Source organism: Oncorhynchus tshawytscha, linkage group LG16 (assembly GCF_018296145.1).
Source record: "Oncorhynchus tshawytscha isolate Ot180627B linkage group LG16, Otsh_v2.0, whole genome shotgun sequence".
In the NCBI taxonomy this organism is placed as follows: Eukaryota; Metazoa; Chordata; class Actinopteri; order Salmoniformes; family Salmonidae; genus Oncorhynchus; species Oncorhynchus tshawytscha.
This window is the reverse complement of record NC_056444.1, coordinates 67560848-67582053: the sequence shown is the minus strand read 5'-3', so window position 1 is coordinate 67582053 and position 21206 is coordinate 67560848. Positions and strand designations below refer to the sequence as shown.

Sequence of the window (21206 nt, the reverse complement as noted above, 5' to 3'; positions counted from 1 at the left end):
GCATATCATTGGCAGCATGATACATTGCTTAACATCAAAACATACTTCAAAGTTTCCCAGAGCTTACTAATTTGCACAGTACTTAGTTAAACCGAAGGTTTATAGCTACGATAGAGGGTAGGGAATGGGACTCTGTCCAGCCTCTTCCTCTGAGGGCCTACATGTTAAACTTCAGAGGAGTAAAAGTGATTCCTTTACCCTCCGAGATCCTTAGTGCTAGACTACATACTCTGCCTCCCGTATACAGCAATAAACACCTGTGTATATCCGCTGATGAACCATAGCTTTTTGTGTAAGACATGAGTCACTCTGGGGAGAATGTACTGTTTGAAAAGGCCTGCTGTATTATTCACAGCTGAATAATACATAGATAATATAATATAATGCTGCTGTACACTTCGCCTCCACCCCTCTATGTCCCTATGATCAGGGAGAGAGGCTGTTCTATCAACACACCACTAGGTGACACTGTCGCTCTACCTTACAGCTGATGTTTCTATCCTGGTTGTTCTATGAGGGAGGGAGAGAGAGATTCTGGAATATTCAAGGCCTGAGGTCATTTGCCTTTGGCCTAAAGAGCAGGAACCTGGACTTCACCAAAAAATCAGAAATACAGACAGTGTCATGCTAAGAAACACGGTATAGAGGAGATGAACCCACTGGTTGCCCTCTAGGTTACAGAGAGCTGGTAGTCCCATCCACCAAACTACCAGGTGTGAAACAGGGAAGGGACTCAGGGGCTATGCTAATTTGGTATAGAGCAGACATAACTCACTCTATTTAATTAAATAAAACAGGAACATTTTACATTTGGCTAGAAATTCAAAAGAAAATTATCTCAACAGAGAAAAATGTCCTCCTGTGTGCAACCTATATCCCCCCACTATAATACCCATACTTTAATGAAGACAGCTTCTCCATCCTGGAGGGGGAAATTAATAATTTCCAGGCCCAGGGACATGTACTAGTCTGTGGCAACCTAAATGCCAGAACTGGACAAGAACCTGACACCCTCAGCACACAGGGAGACAAACACCCACCTGGAGGTGACAGCATTCCCTCCCCCATATGCCCCCCTAGACACAACTACGACAACATAACCAATAAAAACGGGTTAGCAGCTCTGTTGCACGCTGGTTATGTACACAGTCAATGGTAGGCTTCGAGGTGACTAGTATGGTAGGTACACCTATAGCTCATCTCTTGGCAGTAGTACTGTAGACTACTTTATCACTGACCTCAAACCAGAGTCTCTCAGATCATTTACAGATTACAGCAAAATCACAGTCTACTTGAACAGAGGAATACTCAATCACAAGGCATCAAAGCCAATGTAACTTAATAATATTAAGAAATGCTATAGATGGAAAGTAGTGTGAAATCCTAACAAAAAACTATTTGGCAACAACAAATTCAATCCCTTTCAGACAACTTCCTGGACACATTTTTCACTGTAATAGTGAAGGTACAAACTTGGCATTAGAAAACCTAAACAGTATATTTGACCTCTCGGCTTCCCTATCAAATCAAACCATTTCAAACAGCAAACCGAAGAAAATGAACAACAATGACGAATGGTTTTACGAAGAATGCAAAAACCTAAGAAAGAAATTGAGAAACCTATCCATCCAAAAACATAGAGACGCAGAAAACCTGAGCCTACGCCTTCAATATGGTGAATCACTAAAACAATACAGAAATACACTACGGAAAAAGAAGGAACAGCATGTCAGAAATCAGCTAAATGTAATTAAAGAATCATAGCCTCTAACCACTTCTGGGAAAATTGGAAAACACTAAATCAACAACATCACAAAGAGTTATCTATTCAAAACGGAGATGTGTGGATAAACCACTTCTCCAATCTTTTAGGCCCTATAACAAAGAGCAAAGAGCAAACAGCAAAAACATATACATGATCAAATACAAATCTTAGTATCAACTATTAAAGACTACCAGAACCCACTGGATTGAACTACAGGACAAAACATAAACCCTCCTTTGGTGTTGAAGGTTTCCTCAATTCAATGATGAAATATACAGACCACAAATTCCAATTGTCTATACTTAAACTCTTTAACATCATCCTTAGCTCTGGCATCTTCCCCAATATTTGGAACCAAGGACTGATCGCCCCAATCCACAAAAGTGGAGACATATTTGACTCCAATAACTACCGTGGGATATGCGTCAACAGCAACCTTAGAAAAATCCTCTGCATTATCATTAACAGCAGACTCATACATTTCCAGAGTGAAAACAATGTAATGAACAAATGTCAAATTGTTTTTTTACCAAATTACCATACGACAGACCACATATTCCCCCTGCACACCCTAATTGACAAAAAAATCTAGCCATAACAAAGGCAACGTCTTCTCATGCTTTGTTGATTTCAAAAAAGCTTTTGACTCAATTTGATATGGTCTGCTATACCAATTGATGGATAGTGGTGTTGAGGGAAAAACATATGACATTATAAAATCCATGTACACAAACAACAAGTGTGTGGTTAAAATGGGCAAAAAAACAAATTTCTTTCCACAGGGCTGTGGAGAGAGACAGGGATGCAGCTTAAGCCCCACTCTCTTAAACATATATTTCAACGAATTGGCGAGGGCACTAGAACAGTCTATAGCACCTGGCCTCGCCCTACTAGAATCTGGAGTCAAATGTCTACTGTTTGCTGATGATTTGGTGCTTCTGTCCCCAACCAAGGAGGGCCTACAGCAGCACTTAGATCTTCTGCACAGATTCTGTCAGACCTGGGCCCTGACAGTAAATCTCAGTAAGACCAAAATAATGGTGTTCCAAAAAATATCTATTTGCCAGGACCACAAATACAAATTCCATCTAGACACCGTTGCCCTAGAGCACACAAAAAAACGATACATACCTCGGCCTAAACATCAGAGCCACAGGTAACACAAAGCTGATAACGATCTGAGAGACAAGGCAAGGTCCTTCTATGCCATCAAAAGAAACATAAATTCGACATACCAATTAGGATCTGATTAAAAAATAGTTGAATCAGTTATAGAGCCCATTGCCCTTTATGGTTGTGGTGTCTGGGGTCCGCTCACCAACCAAGAATTCACAAAATGGGACAAACGACCAAATTGAGACTCTGCATGCAGAATTGAGCAAAAATATCCTCTGTGTACAACGTAAAACACCAAATAATGCATGCAGAGCAGAATTAGGCCGATAGCCGCTAATTATAAAAATCCAGTAAAGAGCCGTTAAAATCTACAACCACCTAAAAGGAAGCGATTCCCAAACCTTCCATAACAAAGCCATCACCTACAGAGAAATTAAGCTGGAGAAGAGTCCCCTAAGCAAGCTGGTCATGGGGTTCACAAACACAAACAGACCCCACAGAGCCCCAGGACAGCAACACAATTAGACCCAACCAAATCATGAGAAGACAAAAAGATAATTACTTGACACATTGGAAAGAATTAACAAAAAAACTGTGCAAACTAGAATGCTATTTGGCCCCAAACAGAGAGTACACAGTGGCAGAATACCTGACCACTGTGACTGACCCAAACTTAAGGAAAGCTTTGGCTATGTACAGACTCAGTGAGTATAACCTTGCTATTGAGAAAGGCTGCCATAGGCAGATCTGGCTCTCAAGAGAAGACCGGCTTTGTGCACACTGCCCACAAGATGAGGTGGAAACTGAGTGGCCCTTCCTAACCTCCTGCCAAATATATGACCATATTAGAGACACATATTTCCCTCAGATTACACAGACCCACAAAGAATTCGAAAACATTTCCAATTTTGATAAACTCCCATATCCGTTGTGTGAAATACCACAGTATCATCACAGCAGCAGAATTTGTGACCTGTTATCACAAGAAAAGGGCAATTGTAAATACAATGGCTGAGGCTGCTTTGTTGCTCTGTGGATGTGTCCCAATTGGCCATTGGACCTGGTCAAAAGTAGTGCACTATATAGGGAAAAGGGTGCAATTTGGAATGCAGGCTGCATGTGGCCTCATGTAGCCTCATGTAGCCCATCAGCTAGAAGGCATCTCACCCTTCTCGGCCCTCATTGTCCCAACAACTCCCCAAAGTTAATGACTTCACGCATTACTGCAAATGGCTGGGATTGAAATGATGCCCCACACCTGATGAATACAGTAGTTCACAGCAATGCTGTTAGCTGTCCATTTCCTGTACTGATATATCCTGTCATGTACTGTCCTGTACTGATATATCCTGTCATGTACTGTCCTGTACTGATATATCCTGTCATGTACTGTCCTGTACTGATATATCCTGTCATGTACTGTCCTGTACTGAAATATCCTGTCATGTACTGTCCTGTACTGATATATCCTGTCATGTACTGTCCTGTACTGATATATCCTGTCATGTACTGTCCTGTACTGATATATCCTGTCATGTACTGTCCTGTACTGATATATCCTGTCATGTACTGTCCTGTACTGATATATCCTGTCATGTACTGTCCTGTACTGATATATCCTGTCATGTACTGTCCCATGTACTGATATATCCTGTCATGTACTGTCCTGTACTGATATATCCTGTCATGTACTGTCCTGTACTGAAATATCCTGTCATGTACTGTCCTGTACTGATATATCCTGTCATGTACTGTCCTGTACTGATATATCCTGTCATGTACTGTCCTGTACTGATATATCCTGTCATGTACTGTCCTGTACTGATATATCCTGTCATGTACTGTCCTGTACTGATATATCCTGTCATGTACTGTCCTGTACTGATATATCCTGTCATGTACTGTCCTGTACTGATATATCCTGTCATGTACTGTCCTGTACTGATATATCCTGTCATGTACTGTCCTGTACTGATATATCCTGTCATGTACTGTCCTGTACTGAAATATCCTGTCATGTACTGTCCTGTACTGATATATCCTGTCATGTACTGTCCTGTACTGATATATCCTGTCATGTACTGTCCTGTGGTGGATGGGATGCTCAAGTGACTCCTAAACTGATTGCCAGAGGAGCAATGAAGGAGAAAACGATAGTGGAGCGTATGCTCTGGTGATCATGGCCAGCGTGTGTGTGTGTGTTAGGGCCTTGCCTGGCTAGCTGGTCTGTATTCACAGAGCATCTGTCCCTCACTGTGCATCTGAAAGCTGCTGACACACTACTCTCTACCTGGTCCCATCACCAATAATCAGCCATGTGAACATCACTCACCATCACCGCCCTGCCCCTGCCAACATACACGCACGTATACACCCGCACACACACATACATACAGCCTGGAGTCTGGCTATTAACAACTCTCTCAAAGATTTTCAAAAGCCCCTAAAAGATTATTATCATCAGACAAACTCTGACATTTTTCCCAAACACTCTCATACACTGTCTCAAACACTGTCTTAAATATTTAGTCTTGCCCATTAACCCTCTGAATGGCACACATACCACAATCCACGTCTTATTGTCTCAAGGCTTATCCTTCTTTAACTCATCTCCTCCCCTTCATCTACACTGATTGAAGTCTATTTAACAAATGACATCAATAAGGGATCATAGCTTCTACCTGGACTCACCTGGTCAGTCTATGTCATGGAAAGAGAATATGTTCCTAATGTTTTGTACACTCAGTGTATATACAGTTGAAATCGGAAGTTTAAATACACTTAGGTTGGAGTCATTAAAACTTGTTTTTCAACCACTTCACAAATGTCTTGTTAACAAACTACAGTTTTGGCAAGTCGGTTAGGACATCTACTTTGTGCATGACACAAGTAATTTTCCAACAATTGTTTACAGACAGATAATTTCTCTTAAAATTCACTGTATCACAATTCCAGTGGGTCAGAAGTTTACATACACTAAGTTGACTGTGCCTTTAAACAGCTTGGAAAATTCCAGAAAATTATGTCATGGTTTTAGAGGCCTCTGATAGGCTAATTGACTTAAGTTTAGTCAATTGGAGGTGTACCTGTGGATGTATTTCAAGGCTTACCTTCAAACTCAATGCCTCTTTGCATGACATCATGGGAAAATCAAAAGAAATCAGCCAAGACCTCAGAATTTTTTTTAGACCTCCACAATTCTGGTTCATCCTTGGGAGCAATTTCCAAACACCTGAAGTTACCACATTTATCTGTACAAACAATAGTACGCAAGTATAAACACCATGGGACCACGCAGCCGTCATACCGCTCAGGAAGGAGATGTGTTCTGTCTCCTAGATATGAATGTACTTTGGTGCGAAAAGTGCAAATCAATCCAAGAACAACAGCAAAAACGAGTCCTATATCGACATAACCTGAAAGGCCGCTCAGCAAGGAAGATGCCACTGTTCCAAAACCGCCATTAAAAAGCCAGACTACGGTTCGCAACTGCACATGTGGACAAAGATTGTACTTTTTGGAGAAATGTTTTCTGGTCTGATGAAACAAAAAAATAACTGTTTGGCCATAATGACCATTGTTATGTTTGGAGGAAAAAGGGGGAGGCTTGCAAGCCGACGTATACTATCCCAACCGTGAAGCACGGGGGTGGTAGCATCATGTTGTGGGGGTGCATTGCTGCAGGAGGGACTGGTCCACTTCACAAAATAGATGGCATCATGAAGTAGGACAATTATGTGGATATATTGAAGCGACATCTCAAGACATCAGTCAGGAAGGTAAAGCTTGGTCGCAAATGGGTCTTCCAAATGGACAATGACCCAAAGCATACTTCCAAAGTTGTGGCAAAATGGCTCAAGGACAACAAAGTCAAGGTATTGGAGTGGCCATCACAAAGCCCGGACCTCAATCCTATAGAAGATTTGTGGGCAGAACTGAAAAAGCGTGTGTGAGCAAGGAGGCCTACAAACCTGACTCAGTTACACCAGTTACTAGGAGGAATGGGCCAAAATTCATCCAACTTATTGTGGGAAGCTTGTGGAAGGCTACCCGAAACGTTTGACCCAAGTTAAACAATTTAAGGGCAATGCTACCAAATACTAATTGAGTGTATGTAAACTTCTGACCCACTGGGAATGTGATGAAATAAATAAAAGCTGAAATAAATCATTCTCTCTACTATTATTCAGCCATTTCACATTCTTAAAATAAAGTGGTGATCCTTACTGACCTAAGACAGGGGATTTTTACTAGAATTAAATGTCAGGAATTGTAAAACTGAGTTTAAATATATTTGGCTAAGGTGTATGTAAACTTCCGACTTCAACTGTATCAACGAATTTGCAAGGGCACTAGAACAATCCGCAACACCTAGCCTCACCCTACAAGATTCTGAAGTCAATTGTCTACTGTTTGCTGATGATTTGGTGCTTTTGTCCCCAACTAAGGAGGGCCTACAACAGCACCTAGATCTTCGGCACAGATTCTGTCAGACCTGGGCCCTGACAGGTAATCTCAGTAAGACAAAAATAATGGTGTTCCAATTTTTTCCCAGTTGCCAGGACCACAAATAGAAATGCCATGCCCTAGAGCAAACCAAACACTATACCTACCTCAGCCTAAACATCAGCACCACAGGTAAACTTCCAAAAAGCTGTGAATGATCTGAGAGACAAGGCAAGAAAGGCCTTCTACGCCATCAAAGGGAACATGATAAATGTAACATGTAACATGATAGAACAAAATGATAATTACTTGACACATTGGAAAGAACCGAGCAAACTGGAACGCTATTTGGCCCTAAACAGAGAGTACACAGTGGCAGAATACCTGACCACTGTGACTGACCCAAACTTAAGGAAAGCTTTGACTATGTACAGACTCAGTGAGCATAGCCTTGCTATTGAGAAAGGCCACCATAGGCAGACCTGGCTCTCAAGAGAAGACCGGCTATGTGCTCACTGCCCACCAAATGGAAACTGAGCTGCACTTCCTAACCTCCTGCCAAATGTATGACTATATTAGAGACATATTTCCCAGACCTGGGCCCTGACAGGTAATCTCAGTAAGACAAAAATAATGGTGTTCCAATTTTTTCCCAGTTGCCAGGACCACAAATAGAAATGCCATGCCCTAGAGCAAACCAAACACTATACCTACCTCAGCCTAAACATCAGCACCACAGGTAAACTTCCAAAAAGCTGTGAATGATCTGAGAGACAAGGCAAGAAAGGCCTTCTACGCCATCAAAGGGAACATGAAATTCATATTTAAAAATTATTGAATCAGTTATAGAACCCATTGCCCTTTACGGTGCTTTATTCTATAACTAGAGGACTCCTGATATCTCCAGAAGTATATTTTTTTGTAATCTCAGTAAGACAAAAATAATGGTGTTCCAATTTTTTCACAGTTGCCAGGACCACAAATAGAAATGCCATGCCCTAGAGCAAACCAAACACTATACCTACCTCAGCCTAAACATCAGCACCACAGGTAAACTTCCAAAAAGCTGTGAATGATCTGAGAGACAAGGCAAGAAAGGCCTTCTACGCCATCAAAGGGAACATGAAATTCATATTTAAAAATTATTGAATCAGTTATAGAACCCATTGCCCTTTACGGTGCTTTATTCTATAACTAGAGGACTCCTGATATCTCCAGAAGTATATTTTTTTGTCTTTATCTGTTGTGGTCCAGTACTGTCTTTTTCCTAGCTAGGGCCATCTACTTTAAGTGCTGCCTGTCTTCCCAGTAGACTAATTGGTGTGTGAACTGCTGACTGCTCATAACTTGCAGATAGTTGTTGACACATCAACCAGGATCAAGGGGCAGGGCAATTTGTGACTTGTTTTAGTAATCAGTGGCTGTATTGGAGGAGGCGTGGTTTCACCTCTCCTAGGCAATCAGCAATTAGTACAGGGAGGCGTGCTCTCCACCTCTGCTAGGCAATTAGCAATCAGTGTTAGTTCTTCAGTCTCCCTGGTTTCTCAGTGGCAGCTGTAAGCGCTGGTCGTTCAGTTCTGCCGGAACTCTAAGGCCATCGTCGAAACTAAGACTGTTCTGCCGAGTTGTTTGAGGAAGGCTCACACCACTCTGTCACTTGAGTATCTTACCTAGTTATTTACAGATGATCTCATTTAGCTTTTTTTGTATCTTTGTCAACTACTGTGTGTGTGTGTGTGTGTGTGTGTTCTATACCTGTTAGTTCCTCTCCCTGTAGGCTTTACAGACGCTCCCCACCCCTTGTCTGCAACCCTTCTGATTTAGTGTACCCTGCACGCAAAACCCAGGTGGAATTCCGGGTATCTGGCAGCATTTGGAACTGCTGATCTGAAGTCAGAACGCAGAGTTCATCTCAGCCTATGCTGCCCTTCAGTCCCTTGGCTTTTTGGTCCCAACGGAGACATGGATCACCCCTCTAATTATCAAAATCCAGAAAAGAGCCTTTCAATTCTACAACCAGCTAAAAGGAATAAATTCCCAAACCTTCACTAACAAAGCCATCACCTACAGAGAGATATGTCTGCTCAACAAGCTGTTCATGGGGCTCTGTTCACAAACCGACCCACAGAGCTCCAGGACAGCAACACAATTAGACCCAACCAAAACATGAGAAAACAAAATGATAATTACTTGACACATTGGAAAGAACCGAGCAAACTGGAACGCTATTTGGCCCTAAACAGAGAGTACACAGTGGCAGAATACCTGACCACTGTGACTGACCCAAACTTAAGGAAAGCTTTGACTATGTACAGACTCAGTGAGCATAGCCTTGCTATTGAGAAAGGCCACCATAGGCAGACCTGGCTCTCAAGAGAAGACCGGCTATGTGCTCACTGCCCACCAAATGGAAACTGAGCTGCACTTCCTAACCTCCTGCCAAATGTATGACTATATTAGAGACATATTTCCCTCAGATTACACAAACCCACAAAGAATTCTGAAATAAATCAAATTTTGAATTCATGTCTATTTGGTGAAATACGACAGTGTGCCATCACAGCAGCAAGATGTGTGACCTGTTGCCACAAGAAAAGGGAAACCAGTGAAGAACAAACACCATTGTAAATACAACCCATATTTGTTAATGTATTTTTCCCTTTTGTACTTAAACTATTTGCACATCATTTAAACACTGTACATAGCCATAATATAACATTTGAGATGTCTCTATTCTTTTGAAGTGTTTACTGTTAATTTCTGATGGTTTATTTCACTTTTGTTTTATCTATTTCACTTGCTTTGGCAATGTAAACATGTATTTTCCATGCCAATAAAACCCTCTAGAGTTCAATTCAAATTGAATTAAGAGAGGGGAGGTGTGTAGGATTTCTGGTGAGTTACTATAGATGCTCTTTCTCCCATACACTGGTGTTTATTAATAGAGCTCTCTACTGCACTGTGCTGGGCCTGCTCTGCTGCCTGACTGGGAGGATGGGTGGCCAGGGCCTGTGCTGGGCTGTGTGCTCTTAGGCTGGGCACCGTGGTGATAGGTGACCTCTGTTTACCAGACAGCTCCAGTCAGGAACACAACAACATAGTAACCAGGCCAGGTCTCTAAGAGAGCCTGTGTGGGTACATTAATAAGGCTAGGAGAGGTCTGAGCATTAAAGACCCAGACATGAGTGTCTAGTCTGTTTGTGTGTCTGGGGCTCTTAGGGCTAGACCCTTGAAAAGAGCTTGCACCTGTAATGAATAAGGCTTTGAAAAGGCTTGGCGCTCTCCATAAGTGCTGTGCTCTAAATGTGATAGGTCAGATACTCACACATGGGCTTGAGCTGGCCAATCAGCTCCTCCTTGGTCCACTTGGCCCATTCCTTCTTGTCTGTGTTGATGGAGCACAGGATTGGCCCGCATGGTTTCCCACAGTCCTCTATGGCCGGCACATTCAAGTAGTGGACGAGCACGATGTCAGGGTTCTGGAGAGGGAGGGAGAGGAGGAGGGGAACCTTAGGTTAGTCAGCAGACTCAGATGATGTGGGTCTGGTAACAGTGAGAGAGAATGGGAATCACACACAGGCCCAGAGAGAGAGAGAGACCCTGCTGGAAGTGTAACACGTTCCAGCATTACAGCTGTTGTGTTAGCACACAGACATGCTGCTGGAATAGGCTGCTGTTGGAGAGACATGGTAACTCTCACACAAATAATTGAGTGAGAAAAGCTCACAGAGAGAGAGTGACAGAGAGAGGGTAAGAGAGAAAGAGAAGCAAAACATAAATGTGTCTCTGAAGAAATATGTGGAGGGGATGTTAAAACCTCTTTGGAAGATTGTGTGTGGTAATGGCCCTGCTATGTGCATGTAACACACTTATATCATTTTGTGTAGTCCTCCCACATGCTGAGCCAATGCCCTCTATTAACTTGCCTGTGTACCCAGTCAGATCCACCAATTTACCCGCCACAACTGTTACCTACAGTATGTAAATTCCCTAAATTGACAGCTTATGAAAAATTGGTGCCATTTAAAAGACCGGTTGAGCCGGTGTGAATAACATCAATTGTGTTCTGTAATCATGAATAGCTTTGATTACTGTGCAGAGTAAACAGTGGCAGGAGAAACACTCCCACTCCGCTCCTTAAGACTCCATTTATTAGTAACACACTAATGCCAATAACAACACACACATGCACCACACTCACACTCATTAGGTGTGTACACACACACACACACACACACACACACACACACACACACACACACACACACACAAACAGACCTGTTAAAGTAACAAAATACATGTAATGACAGCATGTGTTTGAGTGTAGTGTGAAGCTTCTTCAGTGCTAAGTGGATTCTAAATCAACATGCTACTAGGTCTGTGCTCCCTACTGGTTCAAACCATTCATCTGTACCACTCATTCCTCCATTCCCCTCTCAGACCCCCTTATCCCCTCTGTCTACCTTGATCAAGGATGGAGGGAGGGGTGAGAGATTCACCAGGGATAATAAAGATGGAGGGGAGGGAGAGAGATACACCAGGGATAATAAAGATGGAGGGACAAGGAGAGAGAAACACCGGGGATAATAAAGATGGAGGGGAGGGAGAGAGATACACCAGGGATAATGAAGATGGAGGGACAAGGAGAGATATACACCAGGGATAATAAAGATGGACGGGAGGGAGAGAGATACATCAGGGATAATAAAGATGGAGGGACAAGGAGAGAGAAACACCGGGGATAATAAAGATGGAGGGGAGGGAGAGAGATACACCAGGGATAATGAAGATGGAGGGACAAGGAGAGATATACACCAGGGATGGAGGGAGGGGAGAGAGAAACACCAGGAATAATAAAGATAGAGGGAGAGGAGAGAGATACACCAGGGATAATAAAGATGGAGGGACAAGGAGAGAGATACACCAGGGATATTAAAGATGGAGGGACAAGGAGAGAGATTCACCAGGGATAATAAAGATGGAGGGAGAGGAGAGAGAAACACCAGGGATAATAAAGATGGAGGGACAATGAGGGAGATACACCAGGGATAATAAAGATGGAGGGACAAGGAGAGAGAAACACCAGGGATAATAAAGATGGAGGGACAAGGAGAGAGATACACCAGGGATAATAAAGATGGAGGAACAAGGAGAGAGAAACACCAGGGATAATAAAGATGGAGGGACAAGGAGAGAGAAACACCAGGGATAATAAAGATGGAGGGACAAGGAGAGAGAAACACCAGAGATAATAAAGATGGAGGGACAATGAGGGAGATACACCAGGGATAATAAAGATGGAGGGACAAGAGAGAGAAACACCAGGGATAATAAAGATGGAGGGACAAGGAGAGAGAAACACCAGGGATAATAAAGATGGATGGACAAGGAGAGAGATACACCAGGGATAATAAAGATGGAGGGAGGATAATAAAGATGGAGGGACAAGGAGAGAGATACACCAGGGATAATAAAGATGGAGGGACAAGAGAGAGATACACCAGGGATAATAAAGATGGAGGGACAAGGAGAGAGATACACCAGGGATAATAAAGATGGAGGGACAAGGAGAGAGAACACCAGGGATAATAAAGATGGAGGGACAAGGAGAGAGAAACACCAGGGATAATAAAGATGGAGGGACAAGAGAGAAACACCAGGGATAATAAAGATGGAGGGACAAGGAGAGAGATACACCAGGGATAATAAAGATGGAGGGACAAGGAGATACACCAGGGATAATAAAGATGGAGGGACAAGGAGAGAGAAACACCAGGGATAATAAAGATGGAGGGACAAGGAGAGAGATACACCAGGGATAATAAAGATGGAGGGACAAGGAGAGAGAAACACCAGGGATAATAAAGATGGAGGGACAAGGAGAGAGAAACACCAGGGATAATAAAGATGGAGGGACAAGGAGAGAGATACACCAGGGATAATAAAGATGGAGGGACAAGGAGAGAGAAACACCTGGGATATTAAAGATGGATGGACAAGGAGAGAGAAACACCAGGGATAATAAAGATGGAGGGACAAGGAGAGAGAAACACCAGGGATAATAAAGATGGAGGGACAAGGAGAGAGAAACACCAGGGATAATAAAGATGGAGGGACAAGGAGAGAGATACACCAGGGATAATAAAGATGGAGGGACAAGGAGAGAGAAACACCAGGGATAATAAAGATGGAGGGACAAGGAGAGAGATACACCAGGGATAATAAAGATGGAGGGACAAGGAGAGAGATACACCAGGGATAATAAAGATGGAGGGAGGAGAGAGAAACACCAGGGATAATAAAGATGGAGGGAGAGGAGAGAGATACACCAGGGATAATAAAGATGGAGGGACAAGGAGAGAGGTACACCTGGGATATTAAAGATGGAGGGACAAGGAGAGAGATACACCAGGGATAATAAAGATGGAGGGACAAGGAGAGAGATACACCAGGGATAATAAAGATGGAGGGAGGAGAGAGAAACACCAGGGATAATAAAGATGGAGGGACAAGGAGAGAGATACACCAGGGATGTTAAAGATGGAGGGACAAGGAGAGAGATACACCAGGGATAATAAAGATAGAGGGAGAGGAGAGAGATACACCAGGGATATTAAAGATGGAGGAACAAGGAGAGAGATACACCAGGGATAATAAAGATAGAGGGAGAGGAGAGAGATACACCAGGGATAATAAAGATGGAGGGACAAGGAGAGAGATACACCAGGGATGTTAAAGATGGAGGGACAAGGAGAGAGATTCACCAGGGATAATAAAGATGGAGGGAGAGGAGAGAGATACACCAGGGATATTAAAGATGGAGGGACAAGGAGAGAGATACACCAGGGATAATAAAGATGGAGGGACAAGGAGAGAGAACACCAGGGATAATAAAGATGGAGGGAGGAGAGAGAAACACCAGGGATAATAAAGATGGAGGGACACACCAGGGGATAATAAAGATGGAGGGAGGAGAGAAACACCAGGGATAATAAAGATGGAGGGACAAGGAGAGAGAAACACCAGGGATAATAAAGATGGAGGGACAAGGAGGAGATACACCAGGGATAATAAAGATGGAGGGACAAGGAGAGAGATACACCAGGGATAATAAAGATGGAGAGGGACAAGGAGAGAGAAACACCAGGGATAATAAAGATGGAGGGACAAGGAGAGAGATATAAAGATGGAGGGATAATAAAGATGGATGGAGGGGGGAGAGAAACACCAGGGATAATAAAGATGGACCAGGGGATGGAGGGAGGAGAGAGATACACCAGGGATAATAAAGATGGAGGGACAAGGAGTGAGACACACCAGGGATAATAAAGATGGAGGGACAAGGAGAGAGATACACCAGGGATAATAAAGATGGAGGGAGAGGAGAGAAACCCAAGGGATAATAAAGATGGAGGGGATGGGAGAGGGAAACACCGGGGATAATAAAGATGGAGGGACAAGGAGAGAGAAACACCAGGGATATTAAGCATGGAGGGACAAGGAGAGAGATACACCAGGGATAATAAGCATGGAGGGACAAGGAGAGAGATACACCAGGGATAGTAAAGATGGATGGAGGGGAGAGAAACACCAGGGATAATAAAGATTGAGGGAAGAGGAGAGAGAAACACCAGGGATAATAAAGATGGAGGGACAAGGAGAGAGTTACACCAGGGATAATAAAGATGGAGGGACAAGGAGAGAGAAACACCAGGGATAATAAAGATGTAGGGACTAGGAGAGAGATACACCAGCGATAATAAAGATGGAGGGAGGGGAGAGAAACACCAGGGATAATAAAGATGGAGGGAAGAGGAGAGAGAAACACCAGGGATAATAAAGATGGAGGGACAATGAGAGAGAAATACCAGGGATAATAAAGATGGAGGGACAAGGAGAGAGAAACACCAGGGATAATAAAGATGGAGGGACAATGAGAGAGAAATACCAGGGATAATAAAGATGGAGGGACAATGAGAGAGAAATACCAGGGATAATAAAGATGGAGGGACAAGGAGAGAGATACACCAGGGATAATAAAGATGGAGGGAAGAGGAGAGAGATACACCAGGGATAATAAAGATGGAGGGAGGAGAGAGAAACACCAGGGATAATAAAGATGGAGGGAGGAGACAGAAACACCAGGGATAATAAAGATGGAGGGACAAGGAGAGAGAAATACCAGGGATAATAAAGATGGAGGGACAAGGAGAGAGAAACACCAGGGATAATAAAGATGGAGGGACAAGGAGAGAGAAACACCAGGGATAATAAAGATGGAGGGACAAGGAGAGAGCTACACCAGGGATAATAAAGATGGAGGGAAGAGGAGAGAGATACACCAGGGATAATAAAGATGGATGGAGGAGAGAGAAACACCAGGGATAATAAAGATGGAGGGAGGAGACAGAAACACCAGGGATAATAAAGATGGAGGGACAAGGAGAGAGAAATACCAGGGATAATAAAGATGGAGGGACAAGGAGAGAGAAACACCAGGGATAATAAAGATGGAGGGACAAGGAGAGAGATGCACCAGGGATAATAAAGATGGAGGGACAAGGAGAGAGATACACCAGGGATAATAAAGATGGAGGGACAAGGAGAGAGAAACACCAGGGATAATAAAGATGGAGGGACAATGAGGGAGATACACCAGGGATAATAAAGATGGAGGGACAAGGAGAGAGAAACACCAGGGATAATCAAAATGGAGGGACAAGGAGAGAGAAACACCAAGGATATTAAAGATGGAGGGACAAGGAGAGAGATACACCAGGGATAATAAAGATGGAGGGAGGAGAGAGAAACACCAGGGGTAATAAAAATGGAGGGACAAGGAGAGAGATACACCAGGGATAATAAAGATGGAGGGACAAGGAGAGAGATACACCAGGGATAATAAAGATGGAGGGACAAGGAGAGAGAAACACCAGGGATAATAAAGAAGGATGGAGGGGAGAGAAACACCATGGATAATAAAGATGGAGGGAGGAGAGAGAAACACCAGAGATACTAAAGATGGAGGGACAAGGAGAGAGAAACACCAGGGATAATAACGATGGAGGGACAAGGAGAGAGATACACCAGGGATATTAAAGATGGAGGGAGAGGAGAGAAACCCAAGGGATAATAAAGATGGAGGGGCAAGGAGAGAGAAACACCGGGGATAATAAAGATGGAGGGACAAGGAGAGATATACACCAGGGATAATAAAGATGGAGGGACAAGGAGAGAGATACACCAGGGATAATAAAGATGGAGGGACAAGGAGAGAGAAACACCAGGGATAATAAAGATGGAGGGACAAGGAGAGAGAAACACCAGGGATAATAAAGATGGCGGGACAAGGAGAGAGAAACACAAGGGATAATAAAGATGGAGGGACAAGGAGAGAGAAACACCAGGGATAATAAGCATGGAGGGACAAGGAGAGAGATACACCAGGCATAGTAAAGATGGATGGAGTGGAGAGAAACACCAGGGATAATAAAGATTGAGGGAAGAGGAGAGAGAAACACCAGGGATAATAAAGATGGAGGGACAAGGAGAGAGAAACACCAGGGATAATAAAGATGGAGGGACAAGGAGAGAGATACACCAGGGATAATAAAGATGGAGGGAGGAGAGAGAAACACCAAGGATAATAAAGATGGAGGGACAAGGAGAGAGAAACACCAGGCATAGTAAAGATGGATGGAGTGGAGAGAAACACCAGGGATAATAAAGATTGAGGGAAGAGGAGAGAGAAACACCAGGGATAATAAAGATGGAGGGACAAGGAGAGATACACCAGGGATAATAAAGATGGAGGGACAAGGAGAGAGATACACCTGGGATAATAAAGATGGAGGGACAAGGAGAGAGAAACACCTGGGATAATAAAGATGGAGGGACAAGGAGGGAGAAACACCAGGGATAATAAAGATGGAGGGACAAGGAGAGAGAAACACCTGGGATAATAAAGATGGAGGGACAAGGAGAGAGATACACAAGGGATAATAAAGATGGAGGGACAAGGAGGGAGAAACACCTGGGATAATAAAGATGGAGGGACAAGGAGGGAGAAACACCAGGGATAATAAAGATTGAGGGAAGAGGAGAGAGAAACACCAGGGATAATAAAGATGGAGGGACAAGGAGAGAGAAACACCTGGGATAATAAAGATGGAGGGACAAGGAGGGAGAAACACCAGGGATAATAAAGATGGAGGGACAAGGAGAGAGAAACACCTGGGATAATAAAGATGGATGGACAAGGAGAGAGATACACCAGGGATAATAAAGATGGAGGGAGGGGAGAGAGAAACACCAGGGATAATAAAGATGGAGGGACAAGGAGAGAGATACACCAGGGATAATAAAGATGGAGGGACAAGGAGAGAGATACACCAGGGATAATAAAGATGGAGGGAGGAGAGAGAAACACCAGGGATAATAAAGATGGAGGGACAATGAGGGAGATACACCAGGGATATTAAAGATGGAGGGACAAGGAGAGATTAACACCAGGGATAATAAAGATGGAGGGACAAGGAGAGAGATACACCAGGGATAATAAAGATGGAGGGACAAGGAGAGAGAAACACCAGGGATAATAAAGATGGAGGGATAGATAAAGAAGGACAAGAGAGAAACACCAGGGATAAGAAAGATGGAGGGATAAAGATGGAGAGAGAAACACAGGGATAATAAAGATGGAGGGACAAGGAGAGAGAAACACCAGGGATAATAAAGATGGAGGGACAAGGAGAGATATACACCAGGGATAATAAAGATGGAGGGACAAGGAGAGAGAGATACACAGGGATAATAAAGATGGAGGGACAAGGAGAGAGAAACCAGGGATAATAAAGATGGAGGGGATAATAAAGATAAAGGAGGGACAAGGAGAGAGAAACACCAGGGATAATAAAGATGGCGGGACAAGGAGAGAGAAACACAAGGGATAATAAAGATGGAGGGACAAGGAGAGAGAAACACCAGGGATAATAAGCATGGAGGGACAAGGAGAGAGATACACCAGGCATAGTAAAGATGGATGGAGTGGAGAGAAACACCAGGGATAATAAAGATTGAGGGAAGAGGAGAGAGAAACACCAGGGATAATAAAGATGGAGGGACAAGGAGAGAGAAACACCAGGGATAATAAAGATGGAGGGACAAGGAGAGAGATACACCAGGGATAATAAAGATGGAGGGAGGAGAGAGAAACACCAGGGATAATAAAGATGGAGGGACAAGGAGAGAGAAACACCAGGCATAGTAAAGATGGATGGAGTGGAGAGAAACACCAGGGATAATAAAGATTGAGGGAAGAGGAGAGAGAAACACCAGGGATAATAAAGATGGAGGGACAAGGAGAGATACACCAGGGATAATAAAGATGGAGGGACAAGGAGAGAGATACACCTGGGATAATAAAGATGGAGGGACAAGGAGAGAGAAACACCAGGGATAATAAAGATGGAGGGACAAGGAGGAGAAACACCAGGGATAATAAAGATGGAGGGACAAGGAGAGAGAAACACCTGGGATAATAAAGATGGAGGGATAATAAAGATGGAGAGAGATACACAGGGATAATAAAGATGGAGGGACAAGGAGAGGGAGAAACACCTGGGATAATAAAGATGGAGGGACAAGGAGGGAGAAACACCAGGGATAATAAAGATTGAGGGAAGAGGAGAGAGAAACACCAGGGATAATAAAGATGGAGGGACAAGGAGAGAGAAACACCTGGGATAATAAAGATGGAGGGACAAGGAGAGAGATACACCAGGGATAATAAAGATGGAGGGACAAGGAGAGAGAAACACTGGGGATAATAAAGATGGAGGGACAAGGAGAGATATACACCAGGGATAATAAAGATGGAGGGACAAGGAGAGAGATACACAAGGGATAATAAAGATGGAGAGACAAGGAGAGAGAAACACCAGGGATAATAAAGATGGAGGGACAAGGAGAGAGAAACACCAGGGATAATAAAGATGGAGGGACAAGGAGAGAGATACACCAGGGATAATAAAGATGGAGGGACAAGGAGAGAGAAACACCAGGGATAATAAAGATGGAGGGAGGAGAGAGAAACACCAGGGATAATAAAGATGGAGGGAGGAGAGAGATACACCAGGGATAATAAAGATGGAGGGAGTAGAGAGATACACCAGGGATAATAAAGATGGAGGGAAGAGAGAGATACTCCAGGGATAATAAAGATGGAGGGACAAGGAGAGAGATACACCAGGGATAATAAAGATGGAGGGACAAGGAGAGAGATACACCAGGGATAATAAAGATGGAGGGACAAGGAGAGAGATACACCAGGGATATTAAAGATGGAGGGACAAGGAGAGAGATACACCAGGCATAGTAAAGATGGATGGAGTGGAGAGAAACACCAGGGATAATAAAGATTGAGGGAAGAGGAGAGAGAAACACCAGGGATAATAAAGATGGAGGGACAAGGAGAGAGAAACACCAGGGATAATAAAGATGGAGGGACAAGGAGAGAGATACACCAGGGATAATAAAGATGGAGGGAGGAGAGAGAAACACCAGGGATAATAAAGATGGAGGGACAAGGAGAGAGAAACACCAGGCATAGTAAAGATGGATGGAGTGGAGAGAAACACCAGGGATAATAAAGATTAAGGGAAGAGGAGAGAGAAACACCAGGGATAATAAAGATGGAGGGACAAGGAGAGATACACCAGGGATAATAAAGATGGAGGGACAAGGAGAGAGATACACCTGGGATAATAAAGATGGAGGGACAAGGAGAGAGATACACCTGGGATAATAAAGATGGAGGGACAAGGAGAGAGAAACACCTGGGATAATAAAGATGGAGGGACAAGGAGGGAGAAACACCAGGGATAATAAAGATGGAGGGACAAGGAGAGAGAAACACCTGGGATAATAAAGATGGAGGGACAAGGAGAGAGATACACCAGGGATAATAAAGATGGAGGGACAAGGAGGGAGAAACACCTGGGATAATAAAGATGGAGGGACAAGGAGGGAGAAACACCAGGGATAATAAAGATTGAGGGAAGAGGAGAGAGAAACACCAGGGATAATAAAGATGGAGGGACAAGGAGAGAGAAACACCTGGGATAATAAAGATGGAGGGACAAGGAGGGAGAAACACCAGGGATAATAAAGATGGAGGGACAAGGAGAGAGAAACACTGGGGATAATAAAGATGGATGGACAAGGAGAGAGATACACCAGGGATAATAAAGATGGAGGGAGGGGGAGAGAGAAATAAACCAGGGATAATAAAGATGGAGGGACAAGGAGAGAGATACACCAGGGATATTAAAGATGGAGGGACAAAAGATACACCTGGGATATTAAAGATGGAGGACAAGAGAGATACACCAGGGATATAAAGATGGAGGGACAAGGAGAGAGATACACCTGGGATAATAAAGATGGAGGGACAAGGAGAGAGATACACCAGGGATAATAAAGATGGAGGGACAAGAGAGAGATACACCAGGGATAATAAAGATGGAGGGACAAGGAGAGAGATACACCAGGGATATTAAAGATGGAGGGACAAGGAGAGAGATACACCAGGGATATTAAAGATGGAGGGACAAGGAGAGAGATACACCAGGGATATTAAAGATGGATGGAGAGGAGAGAAACCCAAGGGATAATAAAGGTACAGCATAATAGTCCATTCTGACCTGCACAGGTTCTCTCAAAATACTGCTAAGTGTCTATTATACATAAGCCATGTTCAGTGATTTGTGCATAGGGCCAACCAGTGTTGGAATCATCTCATATTCAAAACAATAAAATTATAGTATCTTAAAAAAGCCTAATGGTTGTTATTACAGAGGCATTTTCTTGATTTAGTTGA

The 21206-nt window shown here is 43.4% G+C and overlaps 1 protein-coding gene across 1 annotated transcript in view; it reads right to left on the bottom strand.

Annotated features, from left to right (window-relative positions):
- Positions 1 to 21206, bottom strand: part of LOC112215211 (calmodulin-binding transcription activator 1) — a 622788-nt gene that overhangs the window by 49519 nt on the left and 552063 nt on the right. Inside the window, exon 7 of the mRNA XM_042299516.1 lies at positions 10653 to 10806. Within this exon, the coding sequence (XP_042155450.1) occupies positions 10653 to 10806 (154 nt within the window). The remainder of the gene's footprint in view (positions 1 to 10652; positions 10807 to 21206) is intronic.